The sequence below is a fragment of the Ciconia boyciana genome, chromosome 11 (genome assembly GCF_034638445.1).
Source record: "Ciconia boyciana chromosome 11, ASM3463844v1, whole genome shotgun sequence".
Taxonomy (NCBI): domain Eukaryota; kingdom Metazoa; phylum Chordata; class Aves; order Ciconiiformes; family Ciconiidae; genus Ciconia; species Ciconia boyciana.
In genome coordinates this window covers 18,493,304-18,510,137 of record NC_132944.1, presented here as the reverse complement: position 1 = coordinate 18,510,137, position 16,834 = coordinate 18,493,304, and the positions used below count along the sequence as shown (strand labels likewise).

Sequence of the window (16,834 nt, the reverse complement as noted above, 5' to 3'; positions counted from 1 at the left end):
TCACCAGTTCAGGAAGCAGATGAGAAATAACTAAGCAAAGAATTAAACTTGAATGAGTGGAAGTTAGCGAAACATGAGCCATACCTTGCTGGCCCTTTGGTAAGTAATGCGCAGTGTTCTGCTGAGGTAGGGCTCTTTGTGCACATAATAAGTAATGTTCCAGTGAGATGAAACCTCAGGCTCCTGATTCAGCTGATATTTCTGGCAAATTGTTGACCTATTGCAGTTTATTCAGGATTTTTCTGGTCTTGGTAGAGCAGCTCTAACAGAGACAGATTTGTCATGCTGTTTCTAACAAATATGCAGCTTTTGTAACTCTGAAAGTTATAATTTCTTGAAGCACCCCAGATAATAATTGCCTCCGTGCTCTGCAGTAGCACTCTGTGTTTATAGGCAAGGAAAAGAATTAATTAAATATTAATTAATAGGATTTAATATAGCCAGTGCTAACTTGTGTCATAGAATAACTCATAGGGACAATTTTAATTTCACCTGACATATGTATATTGATGATTTCTCTCCTGGGCTGGAACTGGAGGACTGTGCAGCTGTGCCACGAGCGGGGAGAAGGGCAGCCTGGCTAATGAAAGGTGGCTGTGGGGAAAGGGTTCAGCAGAGCTGTTTGCCACCTGGAAAAGATGTAAAGGGGAAAGCAGGAAAACAGCCCTTCTTTCTGTTCACCTTGGGAAGGAACAAATGCAGAAACCATCTCCTTGTCTGGCTTTGATGCACTGGGCTTGATGGAGAAAATGCTGCTCTTTCAGAGCAGTTTTCCCTGCTTTACGGTAGCACAAGCAAAATTTTAGTCCAATTTTGGATCTGTTAAAATTTGGAGGAATTTTCGGCGTTCCTGTGAAGCTAACAAAACGTAAGGGCATTGCTTATGTCAGTTCAAAGAGGAGATGTGTCAAATGGAGTGACAAAACCAAATGCTAGCTTGTGCTTCGCCACCTATTAAACCCAGCAAGAGGCTGTGATCAAACCCCTTCTCTGAATGTTGCTAAAAGGCTTTTATTAGCAGAGAGATGCAGCCCGTGGGGACCTGTCATACTGATGTTTCCCTGACAGGGGTCAGAGATCAGACAAACTGCTACAACGCCGTACATCCAAGTTATCTTTCAATATCCTTTGGCCTCACATTTCATGTCACATTAAGGTTTTCCTCCAAAACACTTGTTTAAGGTGAATCTCCGGCTGGAGCTTGTACAAGCCCCTAGGCGTGCACCAGCACTTGGTCTTTTGGTGATTTTGGGGGGCTTGCGATTGCAGCCCAGAGGTCAGGCAGCGCATGGCTCACCCTTGGCTGCCGTGGGGTGGATCTCCAGTGCAGCTCAGCCTGTATGGGTGAGGATGCTTGCAGACAGCTGAGGTCTTGGGAATCGCTAATGAAACCAACTGCTCTGCCAGCAAACTATCCTGGGTCCCCCACTGGCTGTGTAATTAAAATGGGGACTGTATGGGTGTGAAGTTAATGCTGTATACATAATGTATCTGTCCCAAGGTAAGCCTTCACATCTGTTCTCTGTAAAACTGTAAGTGCAGGATATAATTAAGCGAGTGAGAAATAGTTTGAGCAGAACGCAGCGTTGTCCACCAGCAGCTCAAACCGCCTCTTGCTGCAGCAGCACAGTGAGTCTAACCAGCCAGAGTTAGAGCTGGCATAAAAACAGGCTGGAGGCGCTGGTGGTTAAAAACAGTCGTGGGTTTGGCTTTTTTTTTTCTTTTTTCCCTTTATTCTGTCATTGAGTACAAGGAGAAACTTCAGCCTGTAAATGCCACCGGTTCTCCATTTCACACTGACATTCCCAGGGACAGCAGAACTGCCTGTAAAGTGTCTGTCACCCAATGAAAACTGGAAAAAAAAAAAAATCTTCCAGGCTTCTGCACACCCTTGTCACTCGTAAATAAGCTGTCACTTAACCCTTGCCTGCCCTCCTCCTCCTCCTGCCGCTGGAGTTGAAGATGGTGAAATGTTTGCCTCAACACCGCCGCTCTTCTGGGTGTGGGCAGAGCCGGGAGAGCTGCTAACCAGATAGAAAAGAGGGGGAAATAATACTTTTCCTGGTGTTTTAGCAATGTGTCTCGAAGTGCTTTTATGTTGGGGAGCCTGAAAGGCTCACCCAAAAGATTTGCGACTGTAGCCAACCACAGCTATCCACCCAGGCTTTTCTTCCCACCTTGCCTTTTTTCTTAGTGTTGGTGGTTTGTTTGGGGTTTTTTTTGTTAAATGTCAGTTCTCTTGTCAGCCTCCGGCTGGGGTTTTGATGTTATTTCCTCACTTCTTTCGGTAGGATCCCTTTGCCGGCGAAGAAGAGAAATGCCACAGCATGACAGCTCCTCTGTCCCAGCCGGGACTGCGTGTGAGCCGGGGCTCCGGCAGCAGACGGGAGCACGGCAGCTGGGCAGCCATCACGTCTCCTGGCTGGTGGCAGGAAAGGGAAAGGGAAGGGAAAGGGAAGGGAAAGGGAAGGGAAGGGAAAGGGAAGGGAAGGGAAGGGAAGGGAAGGGAAGGGAAGGGAAGGGAAGGGAAGGGAAGGAAGGGAAGGGAAGGGAAGGGAAGGGAGGGAGGAGGGAGGGAGGGAGGGAGGGAGGGAGGGAAGGGAAGGGAAGGGAAGGGAAGGAGGGGAGGGAGGGAGGAGGGAAGGGAAGGAAGGGAAGGGAAGGGAAGGGAAGGGAAGGGAAGGGAAGGGAAGGGAAGGGAAGGGAAGGGAAGGGAAGGGAGGAGGAGGGAGGGAGGGGAGGGAAGGAAGGGAAGGAAGGGAAGGGAAGGGAAGGGAAGGGAAGGGAAGGGAAGGGAAGGGAGGGAGGGGAAGGAAGGGAAGGGAAGGGAAGGGAAGGGAAGGGAAGGGAAGGGAAGGGAGGAGGGAGGGAGGGAGGGAGGGAGGGGAGGGAGGGAGGGAGGGAGGAGGAGGAGGGAGGGAGGGAGGGAGGGAAGGGAAGGAAGGGAAGGGAAGGGAAGGGAAGGAAGGAAGGGAAGGAAGGAAGGAAGGAAGGAAGGGAAGGAAGGGAAGGGAAGGGAAGGGAGGGAGGGAAGGAAGGAAGGAAGGGAAGGAAAGGAAAGGGAGGAGGGAGGGGAGGGAGGGAGGAGGAGGGAGGAGGGGAGGGGAGGGAAGGAAGGAGGGAAGGAAGGGAAGGGAAGGGAAGGAAGGGAAGGGAAGGGAAGGGAAGGGAAGGGAAAGAAGGGAAGGAAGGAAGGAAGGAAGGGAAGGAAGGAAGGGAAGGGAAGGGAAAGGGAAGGAAGGAAGGAAGGAAAGGAAGGGAAGGAAAGGAAGGAAGGAAGGGAAGGGAAGGAAGGGAAGGAAAGGAAGGGAAGGAAGGAGGAAGGGAAGGGAAGGGAAGGGAAGGGAAGGGAAGGGAAGGGAAGGGAAGGGAAGGGAAGGGAAGGGAAGGGAAGGTGTCAGGGCACCTGTCAGGCCCGAAAGCAGCAGCCAGCGGATTTAGAAGTAAAATGTGCAAAGGGGGTGTCTGCACACAGAGGTTTCTCCTGGCGCGAGGGCAGGAGGATGCCGCGCGTGGCCCGGGCACTTTTCTCGCCCACCATCGCACCCCAGCGCTGGCTCCCTGGCTCCTGTTGTGCCAGGGTTCTCCTAAGTTAATGGCATGCCCATTGCATACATACTGCAGGAGTTTTATCCAGTTACACCTGACTTCATTTACCAATACACACGCGCACTTTTCATGTATAAAACTCTGCAGAGCTACGGAGAGCAATATTATTCCTCTTCTCCTACAATTTAGGTAATCTTTGGTGATGGGTTGCTGATTTTCTACGTGATTTGTGCAGGCCCAGCCTCAGCGAGCCCCACCTGAGCAGCTTTTCCTGCTGATGGTCCCAGAGAGAAATATAAGATGCTGAATGTGTGGGCACGTGTGCGTGCGTGTACCTGCGCACGTGTGTGTGTGTGTATATATATTATATATAGTGTTGTCTAGGATCATTACAGGGTATTATCTACATCTTTTCACACTTGTATCTGCCAAGCAATAAGCAAGTATTATTAAAACAGGGCTGCTTAAATGAAAGCAGTTGGAGAATAGAGTTTTCATCACAAGGCTGTCAAATTATTTGAGCGATCTCCTCACCTCGGGCCTACCCAGGGGCTGCAATTGAAATGCCATAAACTTGTTTCTGTGGTTTTATTCATTTATTTTCTCATTCGTTCATATGCACAAACAGATATACCTAAAAATATGAGTATATATGTGTATTTATATGCATACATATGCTTATATATAAAGACCTTTTAAAAGACCTTTAAAAGCATATATTCTAAATATATATATAAAATTATAACAATATAAAGGTACATAATGAATAGCATAAGATATATCTTTATTGTTATAGAATTATACTTAGTATATTACGAAATATGCATGATAATATGTATATCATTTAATATTTATAGTATATGTATATATAGTTATATTTATTAATTATAGTCATTCTATATATTATATGCATATATACATAGTCATATAAACATACATAAATATAAACGCATATCCATATATAGTCCTTCTGAAAGACCTTTATATACCTATATTTATATGAGATATGTAATACATATGTAAATGTATATTTAATATAATTACTGTACATGTGTATATGTATATATAGAAAGGTCATACATGTGTGTATATATATATGTAAGTGTGTGTGTATAAAGGTTTTATATATACATATACAACCAGCATATATATATATGCATATAAATATACATATTTCCACATTTTAAACATAAAAACCCCATTCTTTTTTAGATCTATGAAGAGCTTTATATATAAACACCTGAAAATTTTCTGTATCTGTAGCTAGAGCTGCATCTACATCTACCCCTATATCTATCTAAGAGCTGCATTTTGCCGGCAGGGCTGTGCCCCTGGTGCCTGGCCCAGCTGTGCCCAGCAGCGGCCGCGTCGCCTGCCCAGGTCTGGGGACGCCCCCGGCCCTGCCGGCTGTGCAGCGCCTGCGCTGCTGCTGGGGACCCTCCTGTCCAGCAAAGTGGGACCAAGTGCCCGTGGCGTCTTGGTTTGAGCTTGTGCCTGATCGCTCGTATTTGTTTCTCTGTCCCGTCATGCCACTCTGTGAGGAAAGAATGGGATTTCCATTCTCCCCACCCCCTGCATTTCCAGGCATCTGTCTGTGTTTAGACCTGATAAACATGAAGTGTGCGGAAGCTTGTCCTATGGGAGACACACAGGTGCACACACACATACACACACGGCTCGCTGTCTTGCGACTTTCAATTTTCCTCTCGTTTTACTGACAATTGTTGCCTCAACCTAACCAAAAGTCACTGCGGAGAGCGGCTGCGTACCGTGTAGAGCCAGAGCCCTGCTCCAGGGCCAGCAGTGACGGCTAGGTCTTTGGAGAGGAGACCGAGGGATGGAAAGGGATGCTTTTCTTCTCGGCTGCTGGATTTGACTAGAAACCCTCTGTTTAGTGTTTATGGCACAGACACTTACTGATGGTTTGCTTATGATCTGCAGCCTGGTTTATGCCAGGAGAGGTCTGGGATTCAGCGTTCCCTTCCCTTCTGGTTATGGGGCTCAGGGGGGCTCGCAAGTGCTGCAGGAGGAGACTGAGCCTGCAGGCAGTACCTGAAAAACTCGATTTAGCTGAGGCACAAACATCTGTGCAGACTTAAGGCAGTGTGACATTTATGCCTGTGTGCAGTTAGCTAAAGTTTTTGTGTTGATTTTGTGCTCCCTGGAAAGACCTTTTTGGGGGGGCCATTTTTTTTTTTACATCTCTGGCTTGGAATTTATAAAGAGCTTGATCACCCAAGGAGCTGTGCAACTCCGCCATCTGCATCGTCGCATGGCGAGCAGGCGGGGACAGGCCACCTGCTTCGGATCCGGAAAGTGCTTCTCAGTTTAAGGGGAAAAAACTTTTAGGAAGGAGCTGGAGGCGGAATTGGATGAAAAATGTCTTCTTAGAAAGGACACAAAGAATTAGCAGAATCTAAAAGTGGCGTGAAGAAGGAAGACCTGGCAACAAAGCAAGCTGTGTTAGGAATAGGTCAGGAAGGGAAAGGATGAAGAGAGAGACTTGCCAAAAAGCAAGCTTAGGTAAACTTAGGAAAGACTATTCAAATGCACAACTTCTACAAGCACAGAGCAAGAGAAAGACCAAGGAGAGAAGACTGGAGGGCTGCTGGCTGGTAGCACAAGGCAGGAGTATTGGGCAAGCATAATGTTATGTGTCCTCTTCCTCAAAGCGGGAGAAATGCCTGCCTTTTGGATGAGGAGGAAGATTTGGAGCATGGTCTAAAGGCAGCATGGCAAAGGGACTGAATGCAAAACCCGGAGGTTAAGAAAGATGTGCAGAAATGAAATCCCAAATCCAACAGCCCACGTTGAGTTAGGTTTTATGGCTCCTGATCGCCCAGTGGGAACTTGCAACAGGGTGTTTTTTAGGTATTTACATACTTCCTTGGGTTTGTTAGGTACCTAAGGAGCAGGCTTGGGTGCCCAACAGCAGAACGTGGGCAGTCTCTGTCCTGCAATTTTGAAGGATCTGGCCCATGGCCCCACAGGTGGGTGCTTAACAAGTGTATCAGCTCAGGGGTGGGACTGTGTATGTGGAGAGTGGCAAATGTAGAGCGTCTACTTAAGAAGGGCTTGCCAAGTGAACAGGGTCCAATACTCAGAGCTTGGTGACATTTTTCTGAGGGAAAGACCATTTACAGAGACATGAAGGCAAATGGGATAAAATGCAACATGATTTACCAAGCAAGATTAACGTGAAATCCCTGACTGATCTTGCAGATAAAGGAAATCCAACAGTTCTCCTCCTCTGGGATTTCAGCGAATCCCCTGCCTTAGTGCTCTGAATATCTAACATTATATGCCATGCTGGAGAAGATGGGGGTTAATTGAATACCTCAGAAATGGCTGGGGAGCTGGCTAATAGGGCCCAGTAATGGTGAAAGGAGAGCTTTTTCAAGGACTGGGCTGAAGCTTACTGCGATCACTATCTATCTTCATTAAGGGCCTCAGCAGAGGAACACAGGCGTTTGCTGATGGTACCTGGTGAGGAGGATGGCACAAACTCACAAGGAGCTTCAGGACATTTTAGCTGAAGGACCTGGAAGGCCATGAGCACACAGGAGATTGAAACCAGCTAGTACAGCATTGTAGGGGACACCCTATTGTCCCCCCAAAGCCCTATGGCAAGAGGGAGCACCCTCAGCTCGTCACATGCGCTGTGCTAGCCTGCGGCTGTGCCCTGAGCCGCTCCAGCCGTGCGCCTGGAGGCAGCCGGAGCTGCACGCTGGACGCCGTCAGCTGCGTAAAGCTGTGATATGATTGAGCAATGCTGGGGCTATCCGTTAGTGGACAACCATTGCCTGTGCAGGGTACCCCCCTTTGTGGTACACGTGCGCCTGGTGCTCCAGAGCCTCCTGGGGAAATGCTGTATTTTAACGTGTAGGAAGGTACACACAGGAGACTAAACTGGCTGATAGAACGTTGCTTCAGGGGAAAGCGCGTGCTGCTCAGCCCTGGAAGGTCTCTGGGGAAAAGCAGTGGCGCTGGTGGCCTCACGCAGGGCTCAGCAGCCCCTGGGTCACAGCTGCCAGGGAAAGCCGTCACAACCGCGCTCTGGGTTTTCTTTGCTATGCTTCTCCTTGCTGTCACCCGTCTCTCTGCATGCCTGATTTCTAATGTAAATACCCACCCCCTTCTTTAGCATAATGAATACTAATTCCTTAATGTGTGTTTTCTACTGTATTGCCATTTCCCTGCTATCTGTCTTAAGAGCACCAACAATTGCTATCACCGTTTGTCTGCTGTGTGTATATAATTAGAACAGTTGGCTCAGGTAATTACTTTTTGCTTCCTTCAGTTCCTTACTCTGCTTTGCACTACTCTGCCTTGTTGGGGTTTTTTTTCTTCTTTTCAGGCTCTTTGGAGGAAGTTTTCAAAGCAGGGTGCGTGGCTTTTAACTCTACCGCCCATTGAATTGGAGGCCACCAGCTGCTAAACCCTCTAAACCCTCTGAGTTTGCTAAAAACTCCTGAGCAGCCAACTCTCTCTCATTCTCCATTTCTTATCCCTGAGGCTCTAAGTGGAACTTGGTAAATGATATTTCTGCAAGTGAATTGCCTGGTTGAGAAAATTGCCTGGCTGGTTTTACTCCCCCAGGGCTGCCAAGCAGCCGGCGCTGCTGGTGCTCAGCTCACCCCCGGCGTGCCCAGGGAAGGGACGTGCAGGAGCTGGATCTGGCCAGCCCCTCGCCTTCTGCAGACACCTCCTACCTACATGGAAATCAGGGGCTGTCAGTGGGACATGAAGCCATCCTCGCTCCAGCAGCAGGGAAAGGAAAACTCCCAGCGGCTGAGGAATTCATGCGGAGACACAACGCAAACCCACGTCAGAGACCTGGGAAGTTCCCGCTCTCCTCAGCCACCATGTCAGATTTTGTCGTGAAAGATTTCCTTTCACAAGTAAGCATCTGTTTAATTACAGCTATTGCAAAGACAGTTAATAGCTGATGAACACGCCAGTATATTTTAATTTAATATATTGAGCACGCTGAACAAAATCACAGCTCTTGACCTTTCCCGTAAGTGAAATGTTAGGACAAGCTTTTCTGCATTCAGAGCCCAGGGAAAACGTGGAGGGGACCACCCATTGCTGTTAATGGGAGCCACCCATGTAAATCCCTTTCATGTCAGCTCAATAATAGGCTGCTTAGTGTCCAATTATTTTAATTTCATACAGTCATTGTTCATGTTGGAGGGGAAAAAAGTGGGAGGAATGATCTGGCTAAAGCAGAGTGCTCCAGGTTGCACTGTCTCCTCCGGCCACTCCAACCTCAGTCACCCTGCAATAACACTTTTGTTACTGCCTTGAAGGGCTTGGGTGATTGAGTGCCGGTGGCTACAGTTTGTCATTGTGATGGGACAGATCAGTGAACTAACCACCCTCTCCTGCCCTCCAGGATCATGACAGGACAAAGCCAGATTTATTCGGGATGCCGGGATGCCGGGAACAGCTGGCCCTTCGCCCGCCTGGGCGCAGGAGCTGCAGGGATGCGGGACCGCGTGGGCCCCTTACCATCCCCTCGCCCCAGCCAGCTTCTGTCTTTATTGATTTCTAAGGAGCATGAGCTTGTGATTAAAGTTTGCTTGCGCTTAGGTACTTTCCTGAATTGGCGCTTGGGTCCTTACTCCAGCAAAAAACTCTCATTGATTTGTGCTGGAGCACAGGCTGAGTAAGCCCTCGGGGACTGGCTATATATTTGCAGCATGGTGCTCTTCAGACACATGACAATTTCAGGGCAATTTTGTAACATTAAAACAGCATTACTGGTGTGTCTTTAACTGGCCATAAATAGAAACCTTGACTTGTCTATAGTGGGTTGATATTCCAAGCTAGGCAGGAACATTCAGTCCTGGCTCACAGTCCATTTTATCACCAAAAAGAAATTCTGTGGGTTAGATGAGTCAAGAGCTTACTCTTGCAAAACTTCAGCCTGTGTCTGTGAGCTGCGGTGAGGCTGCATCTAATATTCAAGTGCAGGAAGAAAAGGGAGGGCGCTTTTTAAGGCTCATTAGAGATGGCAAAAAGATACAAAAAGACCAACACCATTTTACACTTGTAAAAATACCTCTAGCAGATTCATATTTTTAATCTTCAGTACAAAAGCTCCGTAACTATAGCAAGGCATTAGTTTCCGATGACTAGCTACCTTTTTTTCTATAGCCTCTGGCATTGAAGCGCTCAGTGAAAAGACACTTTAGAGCTAGTTCAGGCAGTTCATTTTCTGTCAATCAACTCTCAGGCTGAAAGTATAAAGGCAGTAACATGACAAGATTTCTATTTTAATATCTTTACTCTTGATAAGATAATCCTAGAGGAACAGTGGTGATCAAATATTTACAGGCAGTGCTCACTGGCACAGCCTATTGTAAAATTAAATACACAAAATTATGTGGGGATAATGTTAATGTTGTGATATGAGGACAAAAGGCAGTGTGCTTGAAATGAAGGTTGACTCTTCTTAATATATCCTCCTCTGTGGCAGGGACCGGCGCTGCCGAGCAGAGAACAGAAGAGCAGCTTTCATTTCGCATTTTGTGACCTTTCTCTGCTTTTCAATAGCTTGTTTGCTATTTAAACATATTTGCGTACTTAATGATCTTGATTTTCAAGTATGTATTTGTGTGCGTGTATCCTGTGTGTCTCTCTGGGATGCACTAAAGGAGTAACAAAGCCTGGGAGAGAGCGGTGCTTTGCACTGAACCACCCCCTTGGCGCAGGGCGAGCCCAGGTTTGGTCCCAGCCCTGGTTTGGGCTCCCTGGGAATGGCCAGTGTTGCATGAGGCTGTGCAGAATGGGGGTGCAGGCTGGGGGTACACACAGGGGCCTTGCCAACTGGCTGCGTGGGTCAGAGCAAGCAGTTACCTCCAGGGAGCTCTTCCAATGCGCCTGGAGCTCTTCCTATGCACCCTGCAGACGTGCACCTGCCCCAAAACAGACAGACATGCCCGAATCCCTGGTTTTCCAGACCACGAGACTCACAGCAAATGCGCTCAGGGAGAAACCTTTGTAAAGTGGATTTTTTTTCTTCCCTTTTTCTTTGCGCATCGCCGGTGCGCGGAGGCGGGACACGCGGTGACCTGAAGGCCCCGTCCCTGCCCCGACTGTCCCAGAGGAGCGCTGGCAGCACCGCGACACACCGAGGCCCCTCTGCTTTCTAACTCCGCTCTGCTGGGGCTCAGCCGGAGCCCTGGGAAAATGAAGGGCTGATTTAGGCTGAAAGGCCAGCGCTAGCTAATATGGGAAATTACTCCAGCAATCATCACTCTTTTCCTGTCGCTATGGTGACAAAAGAAATGACAAAAGCCTGAGCTGAAAGAGATAGGGTGACACAAGTAAAGAGGGACAGAGCAGAGGCTGGGTCGGGGGCAGAGCCAAGGGGGGGACAGGCAGTGTCCCAAAACTGCGCCGGAGCCAGTGCTCACTGGCGGTTGCAGCTGTGTCCCCTGTGTGCACACAGGGGTTTGCACAGCGACACAAGCACTAAGCCCACGTTACACCAAGTGCCACAGTCAGTGCAGCTACCATAGGCCTAAAAAAAAAAAAAAATCCTGGCCATGTAAGGCTTTCATGCCACAGCTTTAATCCTAATGCATTAACCATTGATTTTTGCACCTCCTGTCTCAGCAGCACTTGTTATTTGCCACTTGCCTTAAGGACAGGGTCTGCACCCAGCCTGGCCTCCCCGCGTTTTGGCTCTGAGCATCGTTAGAGGACACGGCGAGGAGGTCTGCTCTTTCCAGCCAAAGCAGTGATGACCTGTGACTGAGAAACACATGCCAAAAAGGAGGGGGAAGGCACAGGGGATGTGCCTGGAGGCAACCCAGGACCGAGAGGAGCAGCTGAATGCAGGCCAGTGACTTGCTGCTGGGTCCCTCGTCTCTGCGGCGCTGCCCGTCGGGTTTACCCCAAGGCCCTTCCAGTGCCCACCTTCTCCCCGTGAACAGAGTCACTGTCACCAGCTCCCAGCTGCCTACACAGCAGGTTTTTGAGCTGCTCAGGGAGGGGGATATCTTGCAGAAACTCTGAAGAAGAAACTGAGCAGCGGCAGCAAAAAGTGCAGGACATCTCGCCCAGGAGTCCCAGCTGGAGAAGGTGCAGGGGGTTGGTGCCCATCCTGCAGCGAGACCCCTAGCCCAGGGGCCCAGGAGGAGCTCGCCAGCAGATCAAACAGCATCCAGTGACTTTGCCGCTTTAAGTGGTATTTTTATTTTTATTTTCTTTCTATTTTCCTGGAGTCATCGTCTAAAAAATGATGTAGGCAGGAAAAAGGGAGGTGCAGGCAGGAGCAGAAGAAGCTGCTGGAGGAAGCAGTGGAGAATATCTTCATCCTGAAATGCCAAGCCAACATCCCCCCTGCTCTACCAAATCTTTTTTTTTTTTTTCCCCAAAGAAAAATTGCATTTTCCAGCCAGCTCTATTCATGAGTGATTGTGCAGAGCTCTGCTAATGGGCTATGCCAAGCTGTGGTCACCCTACAGAGCTATTGGCAGGAGAGGTGGCAAGTTGGAGAGGACTACAAGGGAACTCTGCATGATATTTTTTGATGAGCTGATTATTCAGAAATTTCACAAGAACTGAAATACATCACTCTGTTCTGAAACTCACAGCCCTGCCAACACACAGGACAGCTTACATGAGCAGCAGCATTTTCTTCTTCACAGTGCTGCTGGCTTGTACGTTAGGAATCGGATGCAGGAATCGGACAAGGCTTTTCACCAGCCATCGACCACAGTGACAGCGAGAGATGGGGAGTGGATAGGAGGACACAGAGAGCTCAGATAGATAGAAATGATTTAGGTACTTTCATGGCTGTCACTATGTCTGTATTTGGGTTTGAAAGGTTTTCATTAGCTCCGTGAGTAATGGGGCATTATGATTTTTATTGCTTTACAGCTTGGGTGTGAGATCACCCCCCACATGCATTCAGGTATTTTTATTTCAAGGGGTGCTCAGCCCCCAGCCACCTTTCAGGGTGCTGTGGCAAGCCAGGCGCTGACCTTGACTCCCCTCATCCTGGCCAGGAGCCTTCATCTTAGATGTCGTCCTGAGTTCTGCAGCCAAGTCAGGCTCCCACAGAGACCAAACGGTCATTTTCCTCCCTCTGCAACATTAATTAAAACCAAAACTTTGTGTTAGCACAGGATCAAATGAGAGCCTGATACCTGGGGGGGCGGGGTGCATGTGTGCTGGGGGAGGTTACAAGCAGCATGGAGCCGATTTCTGAAATACCGCACAAGGACTTCAAGGAGCCGATGTGGCACGTCCCCAGCCCCTCGGTCTGTCAACAGACAAGCGCCTTTGAACTACGTGGGGTGGCACCGGCTGTCCTGTGGAGGACCAGGGGCTGGTACTGGGAAGGACACTCCTGCACCTGGATGCAAGAATGATGCTGAATCACTGAAAGTTAATTACAAAATATCCCCATGCTGTACTCACAGCCTTTGTTGAAAGCGTTGTAGAATAATACCTGCCTGCCTTAGTGCAAGCAGATGTGCTGCAGGAGAATTGGCCATCTAAGTTGCTTTTCTCCACAAAGAAACATAATTGCGGTCCAGATGAGCATTCACACACTGGAAAACCAAGCAGGGATGTGCAGAAGCTTGGTGTCCGTTACCTTGCACAGCACAACATGGGTCCAGGCTGCCACTGTGCCAAAGCCTTCGGAGCCCATTCCTACTGTTTCTGCCCAGCTCCAAAAATATACCTGCTGCCAGGTGGCTTTCAAACAGGACCATACAGCTGGGCTGTCTGGTGCGGTGGGGTCCGGGCGCATGGGCTGATGGTGTCCCTGTCAGATGTGTGCTCCCAATAACCCGGCTGTTCTCCTGCCCGCGGGACTAACCGTGCCCGAGACTGCTCTTCTGCAATTTCTGTTTCAAGGCAGGCAGGGGGAAGAGGGCATGTGGAGCCACATCCTACTCCCAGCCTGGTCCTACAATAGTCAACAAAGAGCAATGTGGCTGAAACACAGCTCTTTTGCTAATGAAAATAGAGGCACACAGGCACAGCCACTGCAGCCCCTTGGAGGAACTGCTCACTTCAGCAGAACAAACTTTTAGTAATCGAGAAAGCCTGGGAAACTTGCTTGTGTATAAGGACAGGGAGCAAGGGTCCAAGCCATGTAACAGTGAGCACAGTTAGCTCTGTCCTGTTACAAAGCCATCCCATCGGGACCACTTGCTTGCACCATGTCCATCTGAGCCCCTGCACGGGCGATTTTTCCCATGCTTTCTGCTTTCAGCGGAGGAGCTCAGCACTCTGCAGCATCCCCCAGCCCAAAGGCAAGCCCTGGGCGTGACCCCAGTGAGGGCAAGCGATTGAGGTTGGTAAGGACAAACTTGGTTACGAAGACCATCGGTGCCTTCAGCACAGCGTATGCTCACGTTTCCAGCAACTGCATCTTTGTATGCAGCGCCCTGGCTGTGGAAAATTAAGTCTATGGGAAGCGTATGAATGATCCTGACACCATCCTCAAGGCTCAGGTCTTAAAAAAAGGGGGGAGTTTACTCCACATAGTGCTGCAGGATGTCATGTACTTCATGATCTGCCTTTTCTAATCTCTCCTTATCTCTCACTCCAATCCTTTCTCATGTCCCTCATCTATTGCAAATTCCCTTTTCAAGCTGGAGCGAAGCACATAAATATTTTCATGCTGCATAAATAGGTTGTTTTGTGCATAATGCCACAGGAGGCTTTTTTTAAAAACAGGACCTTTAGTGCTGTGATAACAGCCTCCTCATTTACACAAATGAAATCTTCCATACAGCTCAGCACTCATCTGCTCGGCAGCCCCCATGCAAAATGGTTGGCGCAGTGCCCGCTCATCACAGGCTGCAGAATTAATACAGAATATTCCATACTTAATAGGAAGCCATTGAGCATCAGGTTTGGAAATACCTTGCAAATGTAACTGATGCTCAGGTTTTCCTTTTAGCGCTTCCCTGGTAGCACAACCGTTGTCTTCCTTCTACGTGAAATCACAGCTACTTTAAATATTAAAGTGCAAAAGGACAACCCTTTGGGTTGGCCCATTTGCCAGCATCTTCGACCATCCTGACTACTCACCTTTTCTCCTCTGTCACTTCTTGCCCCCTGCCCTTCATTTCCTGTTTATTCAGCCCTTGTTCAGGGTCTAAAAAGTGCAGACACCAACAAAACGTACTTCTCATTTACTCTGCATGGAAAAAGAAATTGCATTAAAATCTCTACAGTTTTTAAAAGGGTTAATGGAAGATAGTGGTGGTCACATTGGGTCATGGCAAATCTTTGAATCAAACTGGCTTTTCAGGAGCAATATTTTAACAGCACCACAGTAAAACCTGGAATCAAATATCAGTGATTTTGCTCTACTGTTTCTATTTATATTTGACCAGCACAAAGACTTCAAACCAATAGACTGAATTCCTCTGCAGTATATAGCAGAGAGACACTTAGGGAAAATTATATGAGTTTGTCCATTGTGCATTTTCGTACTTCTCAGGTCAGGTTGCAACCCTTCAGGACAGACTATTTTGGAGCATTTTTATTCGTTCAGGACAGTGACCACACTGTGCTGCCAGGCATGCAAAGCATTGCCAGGCTCTGGTTTGGACCTGACTCTGACCTCCTCAAGCCTTCAGGTAGACTCTGCATCCTACAGGCCCCCTCAGCTCGGCTCTTATTGAAAGACTTGGCACATTTTATTTTCCATCCTGAGTTCAGGGGACACAGAAAGCTTCGGTTGTCACTTCCCTGCAATTCAAGAGCAAGATTACAGGTGCTTTTTTCATACATATCTTGCAGACTCATTTCTTCTCTCTTCCATCTGTCGTTTGACTGTTTTTTTCTTTATTACAGGTTAGCAATCAACAACTAACCCATGGCGGGTTTCTTCCTGTGCGGGGCTCTGAACACGTCATTTCTTGCCAAGGGAGCGTTCCACACGGGTGGCTCCCACTCGTGTTTGTTGCTGCAAGCAGGACGTTCGTGCCAGTCTAACCCTAATGTAGTTACTATCCCATTAGCAGCTTTACATATTCATTGATTTGCAGAAGTGTTTTGTATCACCTTAAGCTCCAGAAGCATTGTGACAATGCATTAAAAGGAACAGAGAAAGGAAAGATCTCAGGAAGTGTCATATTTCTTGTTATACTACCTTACCTGACAAAACGGTAGCTCTCCAAGTTTATCTTGGCTAGTCTGTAACAAAGCCTTGGTTTTTATGAATTGTCATACGGCTAAAAGATCTAATTTTGCTATGATGTAATAGCCCACATACAATAACCGAATCTCAAAAAGCACAACATGGAGTAAACACTTTGTAATATACCTAAACACAGTAGCTACCTGATTTTGCTAACACTTTATTTCAATTTAGGCCAAGGGACAATTTCAAAAGACTCGTTCCCAAGTACACAATTCAGAAAAATATGAATTACTACTCAGAGCAATATTTTGAATCAAAGCTGTTAGTTGTCTTAGCTGAAATTCAACCTTGATGATAACCAAAGGTCCAATAAAATTTTTCATGGAAGAATCCCATATTTGTAGAATGCAATAAAATTGTTCAGCTGCAGCTCCAGGGCCACTGAGAACTGGAGAATGAAGTCTTTCTTGCTGAGGAGTTTCTTATGTCATGGGATGTTTTTCAAACACTTTGTTACCTGAGAAATATCAAACATAACAGATAGTTACATATAATAGTATCTTTGATCTTCGTTAGTAAGACACAATGTAAGGCTGTTTATTGCTAACGAGTTAGGTGCTCATTAGTGTGTTCCAACAGGAAACACTGACAGCAATAGGCAAAAGAAAATGTTCAGTGTTAAATCCACACACAGCACATTTCAGCTCCTATTACAGCCTGTGCGATAAAGAAAGGAGAAAATCCTTGCACGCAACTATTTTAAAATTATGTATCAGAGCAAGAAAGAGGAGCATCTGTTTGATTTATTATCTACTTTTTCAATAAAGTTCACTTCCAAATAATACTAATGCCTGCCTTTCACATTGTGCTTTTCATTCCTCACTCACAAAGCACCCTCCAAAGGAGGTCAGGATCATTTTACAAAAACAAACATGAAGTGAAGCCACCTCTCTGATGTCCCCGAGTAAGACAGCACAGTCCCCAGCTCTGTTGACCACTAGTCATAGGAACAAAGGATTAGAAAGGGCATCTTGTGTCATCAAATCCAGCTTCTTACTCTCCAAATCAATTTTGCTATAATAAACTCATGCAAGAGCCTTTGAGGCGCATGATCTCTTATATAAGCTCCTGCAAATGCTCTTTCAAAATCATCATCTC

General features: G+C 47.5%; 1 protein-coding gene across 8 annotated transcripts in view; it reads right to left on the bottom strand.

The window, feature by feature from the left end:
- Positions 1 to 15,891: 15,891 nt before the first annotated feature.
- Positions 15,892 to 16,834, bottom strand: part of FHIT (fragile histidine triad diadenosine triphosphatase) — a 641,137-nt gene continuing 640,194 nt past the window's right edge. For 5 of the 8 annotated variants that reach the window (XM_072875902.1, XM_072875904.1, XM_072875901.1 and 2 more), the window contains one exon: positions 15,895 to 16,193. Coding sequence is in view for 1 of the 8 variants with exons in the window: in XM_072875908.1 (XP_072732009.1) it covers positions 16,164 to 16,193 (30 nt within the window). In the remaining 7 variants the exon portion in view is untranslated. Of the gene's footprint in view, positions 16,194 to 16,834 lie in introns of all 8 variants that reach the window. The other 3 variants (XM_072875907.1, XM_072875906.1, XM_072875908.1) reach the window with 1 other exon arrangement.